Below are 12,763 nucleotides of genomic sequence, written 5' to 3'. Positions count from 1 at the left end.
CATAAAGAGTAAAACACACACAATCCTGTTGCACCTGGCTAGGGAGTAAGAACCATACAAGCGTATTATAAAGGGATTGAAGTCTTTATTTAGCCTAATACAGTACAGTGCAATGGTTCACCTTTTGAACTCTGAGCCAAACGCGACTGGTGACGACTAACTTGATAGCCCAGACCATCCCCCATTTGCCACCTTGTTTACTGACTGGCAAGAAAAATGCCCTATATCAGAACACATTCCATTAATTCAATGTGGTAGAGTACATGTATACGTAAAATGATTCCACTTCATAAAGAAATAAAATAGTAACAATATAATTTTGAGTATTTCAATAAAATACAAGTTGTACTTCAGGGGTTTAGTGAAATATGTTGGGCCTTAAAATATTCAGGCTTTTCTGGAGAGAAGGAATGTGTCATGGAAATTCTTTCGTAGGCAGCTGCCCACATGGTCTTCAGTTTCGTTTATCATTTTATTTTGCAGACTAGATGTGGAATTCCACCTTAGGCATTGTAGGAAGAAGATGACACGTTTCCACCAGTACCAGTCCAGTTGGTGTGGATGAAGTGGCCAGGCTTGGACAGCAGCTCATATGTGTGTGCTCCAAAGTAATCCCTCTGGGCCTAAGGTGAGAACAGAAAAGGTACCATTTTAATGATTGTGGATTATTTCCAAAGATTCCTAAATTCAGTTAGGTAGCCAGTTAGTTGCAGCCGGATACAGACAGACAAACATAAAGGTGAGAAAGAAGAAACTGTCCCATAAGTTTACTTTTTATGCTAATCCATGACAATACATTTCTTAAATTGGTTTTAAATGCGCTGAACAGGTTTTAAATAGACAGCTCAGCGTTGGTAAATCTGCTTAAGGATATAGAAACTCATACCTCACACACACAGGGCCCCATCTTGCACATCACCTTATCCCTTCATTATCTTGAACAGTTAAAAATCTGACACGTTGTGAGTTTAGAGCTTGTAGTGTAGATTGACAATTTTAAAATAAAAAATGCCAGCCTGGGCCGGTTTAGCAGTCCAGGCACCTTGGCTGGTAATCCAGCATGACAGTGTGTCGCGGTTCGTCGCCCCCCCTGTCTACCTACTGTACATCTATCAATTAAGGCAAAAAGCCCCAAACATATCTACATTTAAAAATAAAATGCCTAATAAGATTAGCCATCCCCACAAGGACCAAAACAGACCTACTATAACCAGCTACTTGAAACAAGATCATTTTAATCTCATGCACTTCCCACAGTTAGCCATATGTTCAGACGGAGTTAGTTTTCCCACTATCAACGGACTTACTTGGAGAAGGTTAGCTGGAAGCACAGCATGTCTATACCCATCATAGAAGGAAAGTGCCGTGGTGAAACAGGGCATGGGGATGCCATGCTGGACGCCTGTGCTCACGGTCCTGCGCCATGACTCCTATAGCAAGAATGGGAACAGACCAAAGCATGGTATCGATGTACGATGAATCAAATTCAACACCCCAAACCTACAGTATATTACAGCAGATTGCAATTAGGGATGTACCGACAATAGACTTATGAGTGCATTTCAATTTTTAAACGCATTTATATCGATGGTCCATCTGTCTGTAGTTCCTTCCTTGTTCGTCCATCAGTGTTGATGATGACCATGGCACATCTCAATTTAGTTTGTCTGTAGTAAGAGCACCATGTACTGTAGGCGGATACTTGACAATTCTTGTCATGTATGAGAATGTAGTTGTAATTAATAGACAGAGGAGATAGCGTAGCAATTTGAAGGTTTTCAGAAAACATAAGTTAGGTTTTAGAATCAGCCTCAGGTCTAAATGGGAATTCTGTGGGGAGAAGTTTCACCTTCTACCCGACTCACTCCTCCTTGCGCTGTCATCGGACACATCAGCGTGATGTAGTCATAAAAGATATGATATGTATTGCAGTGCTTGCACACATTGTATCCACCACATTTTGTCATTGATTCATTGTAAGAATAATCCTCAAGGGGTTTGCAGTGGGTTTGCACAAGACATGATTTATGGATCTGGTCCGCTTTGTGTCCTGATGCCAACCAGTGTTCTAAATCTCTGAAGCCTGATTTATACTTTGATAGGACGGGGTTGCTCGTTTACCTTATAGGGGTGAGACTAAAAGAAAATCGACATTTCGTCATGCTCCCTTTTACATCATCGACACACTATAAGAAAAAACTGACACACACACACACACCTGTAAATTTAATTTGTACAGGAGATTATAACCTGGGAAATGTAAGATTTAGGAATAAACCTGATTAGTCTTTTTATGGGTATTTTTTCTTCAGTTACAAGCTCACAACACATCACATGTGATGCAATGTAACTTGTAGATTGGCTATTTTTGCACGACACCATTGTACACTGAAATATAAAATAGGGATTAAGTAGTTAATTTTATTATAATTGATTAAATCAATTGGTAATAGGTATGATTAAGTAATTGGTTTTAATATTTAAAAAAAAGACAATAGAATAATCGCAAAGAAAATAATCGATGGTTGCAGAACTATGGTTTTCGCCTCCTTGCAAGAGGAAATATTATTGACAAATTGCCTGTGGTGATTTGGGCATTCACCACTTCCTCCTACCTGCAGTGTTGTGCTATAGTTACTGTAACTATACAGTAACATACTAGTTACTTAATTTCAAAAGTAACTGTTACTTTACCAATTACTTACACCAAAAAGTGAGTAAGTTATTTTATAAAAATAAAAAAAAGGAACAAAACTCCAGGCCATTAATGCCCTCATAGCCTTAATTTCAGTACTGTTGATAATGATACCGGTGGTTATTTTGGGTGGGCGGGCTACAAGAGATCCATTATAACGTACCACAAGTATAGGCTAGCGACAACAGGGGTTCTACTGCTCCAGTGAACATTGTATGTGCAGATAGCTGCTCTTACAGATTGTTTAGAAATCCACACACGCGCGCAAAAGTTGTCCGTGCTGCTTGGGTCTTAGTTAGTAACATAACTTACATTGAAATGTTCTTTTCTTTGTGCTCGACAAAGTAGTGAGACTAGATCATATAGGACTATATAGCCCATTTGGAGAAAATTTGCCACCGCCATGACAATCTTATTCAGTAACACGGCAGCACGCGTCTACCCCGCACTACTAGACTCGTTCTTCAGTCTCTAGCAGAGACTACACGAGTACCGGTAGTAACGGTAACGGAGTTAATTAAATTTAAAAAAAAATATATATATACACACACACGTTACAGTAACGCTGTGTTATGTCCCAACGTGCCAGGTGCCTACCTGGCACTCTTGTACTGCATTAGTGAAGAAGTCGTCCAGCAGCAGGTTCTGAAGGTCATGGTCCCTGTCGAACGCCTCCTTGATCTTCCCCAGGAAGACACTGATGGAGGTGGGAAAACACATGTTACCCAACACAGTAGCAAAAAATATGGATTTTCCACCACAGGGGGGGAAAAGTGAGATCACAGTGCTTTTTGTCCCATCTCAAAATCTCTTTATAACAGAACCCAGTTTTTTTCCTCTTACAACTGTGAGATGGGGAGAGAGGTAAACATTGAATTGCATGTAAAGCTAAAAGGAAAAACCTTTACAGTATTTACATTCAGTGGAAATGGGCTTCTATCGAAAGAAAATCATATAATTAGTCATTACAATTACTAGTGTTATCAAAGAATCATTGTCCATTAAACTTAACCTTGCAGAATGTACAGTACTAAGCTTCAAGCACACAGAGCACATTGCCCTTTGAAACTAGTTTCAGAACAGATTAATTTATGAGAAGTCATTATGGAGTGTCCCATTTGTTTTAGGTTTATGCAACACACCTGCCAGGTTGCACAGTCTATACATTTCAGAATCTCATACTTCCCCATTCCCCTCTGATTCTCATTTGACAGGAAACCTCATCACTTCTTTTTTTTGCCACTTTCTCAATAAGGATTACAACATACTGCAGCTGGTTCTCTATCCAACACCTATTTGATGATTATAAATCTGGCTAATGAGGACTTTACAGTGATTAGTCAAAGTCCTACTATTTGTCACATACGTTACCGCAGTGAAATTTGTTCTCCGCATTTGACCCATCTCTTGGAGTGGTGAGCCGTAGCCGTGCCGTGCTGTGCTCGGGAATCATTTGTAGTTTATCTCACCCCCCAATCTAAAATATTATCCTTTGTATGAAGCCCCCAGTTTCAGTCCACTGTCTGGTATGTGTACATACTGTATATAGGGAATATACAGGTACAATTACATTTAGCTACCAGTTCTCTTACAAACCAATTTATGGAGCCAGTTGTTGTAGAGTAACCTTAACTCATTTATACCTGGATAAATATATGTGCAGGCTTCAAAAAGTTCAAATGATGCTTCTTCTCAACATTACCAGGCGCCCCTCACTTTATTATTTATACATTATATTGAATAAAGGTTTTTCAGACAACACATTTAGAATTGGCCTCGGGTCCAAACGGGTTAAATTATATTTTACAAAATCATAATTATCAAACAGCATCAAAGTGAATTATATTCAGACTCATTTCCCCACTCGTCAAACCTTCTTCAAACCACATGACCATAGTTTCACCATCAGTAGTAAGTAAGGGACAGCTGTTGACAGAGGTTGCACAAGACAGAGGACAAAGTGTGGTGTGATGTGAAGAAACCGTGTGCCCGGGTTCACTGTACTGTACCTTCTGATGATGCACCCTCCCCTCCACATCAGAGCGATGGCACCGTAGTTAAGGCTCCAGCCAAACTCCTTGGCTGCCTCCCTCAGTAGCATGAAGCCTTGGGCATAGGAGATTATCTTGGAAGCATAGAGGGCCTGAAAAAAAAGGAAAAAAAAGAGAATGTATTAGTTTGTTTTTTAAAGAGGGAAACTGTAGCATTTTTACTCTGTTGTGCTTGAATCTGTAGACTACAGATTACACAGTTCTTCCTTACTTAACTTGGTTTTCAAATATGATGCTTTGTATGGTCCCGTTAATATTAACCTTGCAGCAATATTTTAAAAAGATGCATCCACTTATAACTGACCATCAACGGCTAAAGATTGGACAGGACAAGCCATTATTAGACCTTAGGGCATCTAGTGATGCAAGTGAGCCTAAACAGTGCTGTGGATGTGGCATTCCTGGCTGTGTCACAATATTCCACTGACAATGTGCACGTTTGACTAATGACAGCTTGACTACGACCCTCTGCCTTTCCTACCTTTCTGATGTCCTCCAGGAAGGTAGTCTTGCTACCACTGAACTTGATTCCCTGGGGCCCAGACAGGCTCTTGCTGGCCTGCACTCTCTCATCCTTCAGAGAAGACAGACATCTCGCAAAGACAGCCTCCCCTGAGAGACACAGACAAGAAGAGTCGCATGGATTGGAGACAGGGTTAGTGTGGTTGAGTACATCACATGTTGTAAGAGCTGTACACAGCAGCTGTGCACTCTGCCATGCAGACAGTTTGAATGAACAGTGAATTGAAAACTGATTAATTACTAAATCATATATATATATATACACACACACACGAGTAGTACACACTTGTCTTGCTTTCTGATTTGTAACTTTTATATTTCACACGTATGCATTCAACAACACTGTTAAATTACAATTTATGAGTTGGCAAAATAAAAGGCATTGCATTAGTAGACGACAAATAACTTAGTTCAAGAACAAATAAATCTTGAAGTAAAATTCATTGTTTTCCCCCTACCATTGCCTTGGTAGGATCATTAGCTCCCTAATGTCATGTCAATGCACATGCGGTTAAATATTGAGGTGCGAGAGGCTGTGTGTGAGATTGTAAAGACACGCACACCCGCAGATGGGGGGGGGGGGGGGGAAGAGATTAGCCTTTCCGAAAATTATTATCATTCTTCCTTCCTGGTCTGCTCGTTCATAAACCTGATTGTCTGGAGGAAGAAGCCATTTCTCAGCACAGTGCCCGTGGCTTTGTGACTGCGAAGCCACTTTCCAAGTGGCAGCATCCAACTCATGGCAAGCCAAAGCTTTGCATGACTCAATGGTTGGCCTATATTCCCTTTCTTCTTTCATAAAAGATACGCGTCACCAAATATGTGCCACCTCTCTGCCAAGACAAGGCTGACATCAAGTACCTTACAGGGCTGATGAAGTCCCAAGGTAAACGCAAAAGAAGTTCACCATGATGACTCAGCATTTTAAGACTTGCCATCGCCACATTTACAAGGAAGTAAAAGTCCACTGCATTAAAGGCCAGTTCCTGTACCAACCAAACAATTCAAACAGCAGGTACAGTCCTTTTTTCCTTTCTACCTTTGATAGAATTTGTGAAATGTTAAAATGCCGGCAGAAATATGTAAGTAAGCATGACTTGCAAAAAAAACTATAGGGTGCAACGACAAGAGAGGGACAGCGAGAGAGAGGGAGTGGTGACTGGTACAGCGTTGTGAAAAAGTATGATAGGAGGAAGAGAACATAGAATACATTGTGTCACAACAACCTATCGTGGTGTGGAATGTCATCCATACTGAGGGTTGAAATCCAGCCATGCAGACTGCTGAGCCTGCCTATCCACTTGCCATCCCATGGATACACACTGGCTCAACCCTCACACAATAGGCCCTTTTCTTCTGCCTCTATCTCTTCCTCTCATTTTAGATCCCCTGGCACCGACTGGTAATACTGGTAAGAGGCCATAACAAGGGAATATCCCAACATTACAATTATTTTTAAAACATTGTGGCTACTACCGTTTGACCTTGTATGCTAAGAATATATTGTAGAGCAGTGAATAATAGCTATAACATCACATCATATTTACTTTCTCATTTGACTCCAATAGAACTTACTGTAGTGTATGAAAGTTTCAACTGCGATTTTGTGATACAAACATCCAATAGAATGGAGCCTAATTTATACTACAAAATGTGTCACTCACTAAAAATATTTTTTTGTGAGAGGCATCGTGGTTAAACTAATTTAAGGGTGCAACTAGTCTCAAGCCATATATTCTCTAGGTCGTCCTCAGACGAGCCCTCCATCGTCATCCCGGTTCTCCATACATCTGGCCAGTTCATTGGTACTTCTGCATCGCTCTTGAGTACATCCATCCATATATTGAACTGTACTTTCCTGTGCTTTTTAATAAAGTAATCAATCAAGTCCACTGATCAGTCTCTTGGAGTTTACAAGCCATAATGGCAGCCAAATAGTTTAGCAACCGTTGCTAAGGATGGCAAGCTTTTGACACCTCATAGCTGTCAATGTTGTTTTGCATGGCTGTGTTGTTGAACACGTACATAGCTTAACGTTGGAAAAGTTAAACGACTGACCCACCCAGGTATTACCCACCGTAGTCTTAACGTGCATTACATGAAAGCTCCCGTTGGACGGTTGTTGAAGTTGATCGAGTTGTTTTTACCTAATTTCCTAGTATTTCTAATTTATTGAAATAATGTCATGCACATCTGTCCAGTGCATAGCCTACTGCAGGCCTTGACAAAATTTAGAAGACATTTAGAAGCTCTTGCTACTGAAATGATTGATTTATATGGAGAAATCCTGTCATTTAACACACAACTCAATGGGTGAGAACTTGCCATCGCAGAGTGGAGTGGGTGGGGCTTAGCGAAGAGCTAATTACTTTGTTGACAGAATTACAGCACAACACATGTAGTGTACTGAAACATGGCCTCCGACTGCCAACAATGGCCAGCCAGGGAGGAAGAGAACAGGACAAATAGCTACTTCCTTGTCTAGAATATGGTAAACCAACTCCTCTCCCTTACCAATCAAGGTGACAGGTGTGCCATACTCCAAGGCTGAGATGGCAGTCCACTTCCCTGTCCCCTTCTGGCCGGCACTGTCGCGGATCTTTGGAAGTAGATGTTCCCCATCACAGTCCTTGTACTTCAGGATATTGGCTGTGATCTCAATGAGGAAGGAGTCCAATTCTGTCTTGTTCCAGTTGTCGAAAGTCTAAGTAAAGAAGAGAGAGTAGAGTTGTGAAAGAAGGCCAGGCGGGTGATGTATATAAACACGCCTACTCTGTCATTGCTCATACCTGACGAAGACCCACAAGGGTCTAAACCTTGTACCTGTCTGATTAATAAAGTGCATGGGAGCTTGAGATCGGTGTGTGGACGTCCTTCCTAACAGTCACCTGCCTGTAACAGGCAGGTGACTTTACCGTGGCATTTTATTTATGACCGTGTAAAACTGACAACAAGAAGGCTGTTGATATGAACAGATACAGTCAGTGCCGTGCCATGAATGGGGGGCATACAAGCCGTGTTCATAACCTTGTGACACTCTTACCTTTGCCATTTCATCATGGTCCATGCCCAGGACATCTTTCATCAAGTGGTAGGCCTCACAGCAGAGCTGCATGTCTCCATACTCAATACCATTGTGAACCATCTTCACAAAGTGACCTGCACCCTCGTCACCCACCTGTGTAAGAAGGGGAAAAAAAGGAGTATAGAACCATTTTAAAAGATTATTTACCATCATCATCATGAGGGGGGCGGGGTTACATAGTTCCACAACAACAAAGTACTTCACCGACCCAATCACAACATGGTGATGTTCCGACTTTGGCAGCAATGCCCTGGAAGATGTCCTTTATGTGTGGCCTGTGAGAGAAACAACAGTGCAGCAATAAGCTCACTGATTCAGTGTGGCACTCTCTGAATAGTAACTCTGCAATAAAACATTGTGTGCCAACTTTGAGGCTTAATTGCCCACCCCCCACCCCACCCGTAGAGTGTCATGTCTCTCACCAGGCTTCTATATGTCCTCCTGGCATCAGTGAAGGTCCATATCGTGCGCCTTCCTCTCCACCACTGACTCCACTGCCCACAAAGAGTAGATTTTTCTCCTTCAGACTCCTACACCGCCGCTACACACACACACAGTCAGAAAACACTATGCCGTAAACTAAAGCAGTAAAGACTAATGCAGGGCTTAAAGCCAAAAACAATCCCAAGACTGAAAATGTGTTTTTGCAAATCTGCACTGATCTCATTAAATGACCCCTATGAGAACTTTAAGCCCTGCTAATGTCTTAGGTAAACAACATTTCTGTGACTTACTGTTGTGTCTCTGTATTCAGAGTTGCCCCCATCAATGATGATGTCCCCACTCTCAAGAAGAGGAACCTTTGGTAAAACACACACAAAAAGCCATTTCAGGTATAATCAGTCAGAACTCAGAAGCTGCAATTCTTCCCTTAATATATCGCTCTCCAAGTACCACCATAATAACTGAGGTTAAAATACAGGAGCATAGGCTGGATAGCCTATTTCAACCAATTGCTTGGTCAGAAGATCTACCTGTAGTAATATAAATATTTCATTCCGCTTTTATCTTTTTTGGGTGACTCCTCTGGCTCTCAGTCCTCTGTGTACCACCAGTGGTACTATAGTACCAGTGGTTGGAAACCTGTTCTAGAGCACACCTTTACTGTATTATTATTTTTTAATCTCCATCTTCTTATTATTTACCCAGGGTTAGCCCTGCACATAGAAATGCTTAGACAGACGTACACATTAAATGGTAAATGGTGCATTTATATAGCGCCTTTATCCAAGGCGCTTTACAGAGATTGTGCATTACATGTGCATTACCATTCACACACACATTCATACACCGATGGCAGCGGAAACCATGCAAGGCACCAACTAGCACATCGGGAGCAATTAGGGGTTCAGTGTCTTGATCAAGGACACTTCGGCAGTAACTCTGGGGGAGCCCGGGTTCGAACTGGCAACCTTACGGTTACCATCCAGGCACTCTACCCCTGAGCCACCGCCGCCCGAGAATAAGGTTAGAAATAAGTTTAAGGTTAGGCAGAGTTTTACTGGGGTTCATTTTAGGTATAAGGTTAGGTTTAACCATAATTTACTTATGTTACTTTAGGAATACCAGGCCGCGCAGTTCCGCTGGCTGTACGTCCGGGGCGAGTTGGTAAAGGGGCGACTCGTTTACTCGATGTAAAAGCTCATAGCGTGGCACAAAGTGCACCTCAAATATTTGTTTCTGGGGGGGTCCCTGGAACATCATATTTTCAGATGGGAGTCGCAGCCAAATACAGATAATTCTGTGTGTCCTTGACATGAAAAGGTTTGAGCACCAGTGATATGTATTTCAGAAAACTGTCAGGATTTGGAAGACTTGTAGAATCAGGTCTTAATAGGTTAAAAATAAAATGATCATGATCAGTAATGACTCATCATCACTCCACTGACCAGTTTATCGATGAAGTCGTCGACAGCCTGACCAGCCTTGACCAGCATCACAATCCTCCTGGGCTTCTTCAGCTTAGACACCATGTCCTTCAGAGACTCTGCACCGATCACCTTGGTTCCTTTGGCTTCGTTCTGCAGAAACTCATGCACCTTGGACACGGTTCTGTTGAAAGCACAGACCTGCAAAGGGTTCGGATGAAGGGGAAGAAAGAAAAAAAACACGTTTAGACTGCATCCTATGGCTCAGGAGACGCACTCAATAAATGCTAAATACGTATGACATGATTAAATAGCTTACCACAAAGCCATGGTCATCCATGTTCAGAATGAGGTTCTGGCCCATTACGGCCAGACCAATCAGTGCAATGTCTGCTCTGTGAGAGGAAGTATAAAAAAAACATTTATAAATTGATGTATTGCAGAGGAGATGGAGGAAAGAGATATCGATATCTGCTCTGCGAGAGGAACTATAATCATATTTACAAATGTGTGTGTTGTGCATCTGGCACACCAACTTTAGCCTTTATTCACACCAGTATATAGACAAAGAAGCAACTTGGGTTTTCACAAAATAATGCAATTCATGTGCTCAATGACAAGAACAGCTAAAATTGCTGTGTAATGTTGAAAAACATCCTTATACTGCTATAATTTATTTGAGACACAGGGGGCCTGGCTTGCAGAGTCAAACATTGTCTAGGAGATGGAGGAATAATAATAATAATACCTGGGACTTATATAGCGCTTTCCTTAATACCCAAAGACGGATATCCAGTTAAATACTGTATATAGGTTGTTTTCCCCCTGTAGCAACGTATTCCACCTATTCAATTTCCCCCAAAAAAGAGAGCCAAATGCCCAAATCCAATAAAACCACCTGTCTGTTTGCACCATGGGTTTGCAGTGCACCCCCGACAAGACTCACTCAGATGACGTCTATTCCCTTTCCCTACTCGCACGCACATACTAGGGCGCGATGATGTCACACTGTAGGCAAAAGTTATTCTCGCTAGTGGAACATTTAACTAAAATGTCAGTACGTAGAAAATTCAAACCCCTATTCGGTTTCATGGCATAGTCCTACGCATAATATCCATGGCTTTGAGTACAACGGTGTGTGTGTGTAACAGTCTGTAACCGTCTAGCCGACTACACATTTCAAAGTCTCACGTCACGTTCTCATGTCAAATGTCATCCATCGAAAGCTAAATCATACGCAAATCGGATACACAAAAAAAGTGCAATTGACAGTGACACAGACGTGAGTTCAGTTTAATGTCAGTTTTACGTTCAGACTTAAAGACTCAAACATCAATCAACTGCACCGAAATCGAAGTGTAAAAAGTCACAGGGAACTTACTCAGCCATGTTTTTGCTCAATGGGTCCGCTGTTCGTCTTCAAATGACAGTTGCATGTACAAACCAATCCTCTTTTATTTATAAGAGGCTTCCTCTCCCCCCTCGCTACTTCCTCGTTGTTGATGTTCGGCTCCCATAGCCCGATGGCATGGTCGCACTGTAATTGGGCTAAATCATCTGGACGTATAACAATTAGCCAATCACAGTGTGACAATCTCCCTGGGATATGGGATATAGACTTCCCATTGAATTAACGGGGCGAAAACTCAACGGTTACGCCCATGCAAAAATCTGCCTATCACCTGGCGTCAAAGAAGCTGTAGCAACATTGTTCGCGAGCTCTCATTGGTTCAGAAATCTGAGCAGAGATATCAGTTCTCCTGTTGGATAATCTCTGCTACTCAGACGTGATAGAGATAGACACACCCACCCACTAGCACAGTGTAGTATACAATCACGTGAACTATTACTAGCAATAGCATAGACATATATATCTATGATTCATTACTAGTATGTATGCAAGGAATTGCAGTTGAAATTTACACAACCACTTGCAAGTGGTTGCAAAACCACTTGCAAGTTGCAACAGAAACAGAACACCCAAATTGCTGCAACAGGGTCGCTGCAATTTATCTCTGCTGCAGCAATCTCCATCATTCGTGTGGACTGGGCGTTTAGGCATTGTGACTGCCCACGGCACAATTTTACTATTTTATGCATTTTCTATCATTATTAATAAGTAATTCAATCAGTTCATGGTGTGAGTTCATGGTGGCACAGTCCAATTAGTGCAAGCAAGGATGCTAGTTTGAATCCGATCCTCTTCATGTATCCCAGACTCCCACTACACAAAAAAATAATGATATTAAAGAAAATATCTCAGTGATTTTTCATGATGGCCAAAGTGGCCATAATTGGTAGGCCTATAACATGGTATTAACCATAGTACAACCTTTTCCATATTCTGCTGAGAGCCTGAAACACAGTTTATTTTATTTTCTTAGCAACTCATTTTTATGTGATTTAGTATAGCAGTGCATAACTCTTGGATAAGTGAAACTCTTTGATCATATCTGTCATTCTCTCACAGAGATCATTTCCACTCAATGAATAATTATGTCCGCTGGGCCGGAAGACTTTGACTTTATAGAAAACGTAATGT

At 41.5% G+C, this 12,763-nt stretch overlaps 1 protein-coding gene across 1 annotated transcript; it reads right to left on the bottom strand.

Moving 5' to 3' along the window:
* Window positions 1–71: 71 nt before the first annotated feature.
* pgd (phosphogluconate dehydrogenase) lies at window positions 72–11,730 on the bottom strand. The gene is made up of 13 exons (XM_083768474.1): window positions 11,603–11,730; window positions 10,541–10,616; window positions 10,243–10,422; window positions 9,088–9,153; window positions 8,776–8,894; window positions 8,562–8,628; window positions 8,312–8,446; window positions 7,783–7,972; window positions 5,228–5,358; window positions 4,705–4,838; window positions 3,293–3,392; window positions 1,308–1,430; window positions 72–623 (listed from the first exon to the last, which is right to left on the bottom strand). The coding sequence occupies exons 1-13, from the start codon at window positions 11,608–11,610 to the stop codon at window positions 504–506; spliced, it is 1,449 nt and encodes a 482-aa protein (XP_083624600.1). The 5' UTR covers window positions 11,611–11,730; the 3' UTR covers window positions 72–503.
* Between the last annotated feature and the right edge of the window lie 1,033 nt (window positions 11,731–12,763).

The sequence above is a fragment of the Protomyctophum parallelum genome (genome assembly GCF_964188405.1).
Source record: "Protomyctophum parallelum genome assembly, chromosome: 7".
NCBI lineage: Eukaryota > Metazoa > Chordata > Actinopteri > Myctophiformes > Myctophidae > Protomyctophum > Protomyctophum parallelum.
The sequence above is the reverse complement of the archived record's forward strand: the minus strand, read 5'-3'. Positions and strand labels throughout refer to the sequence as shown.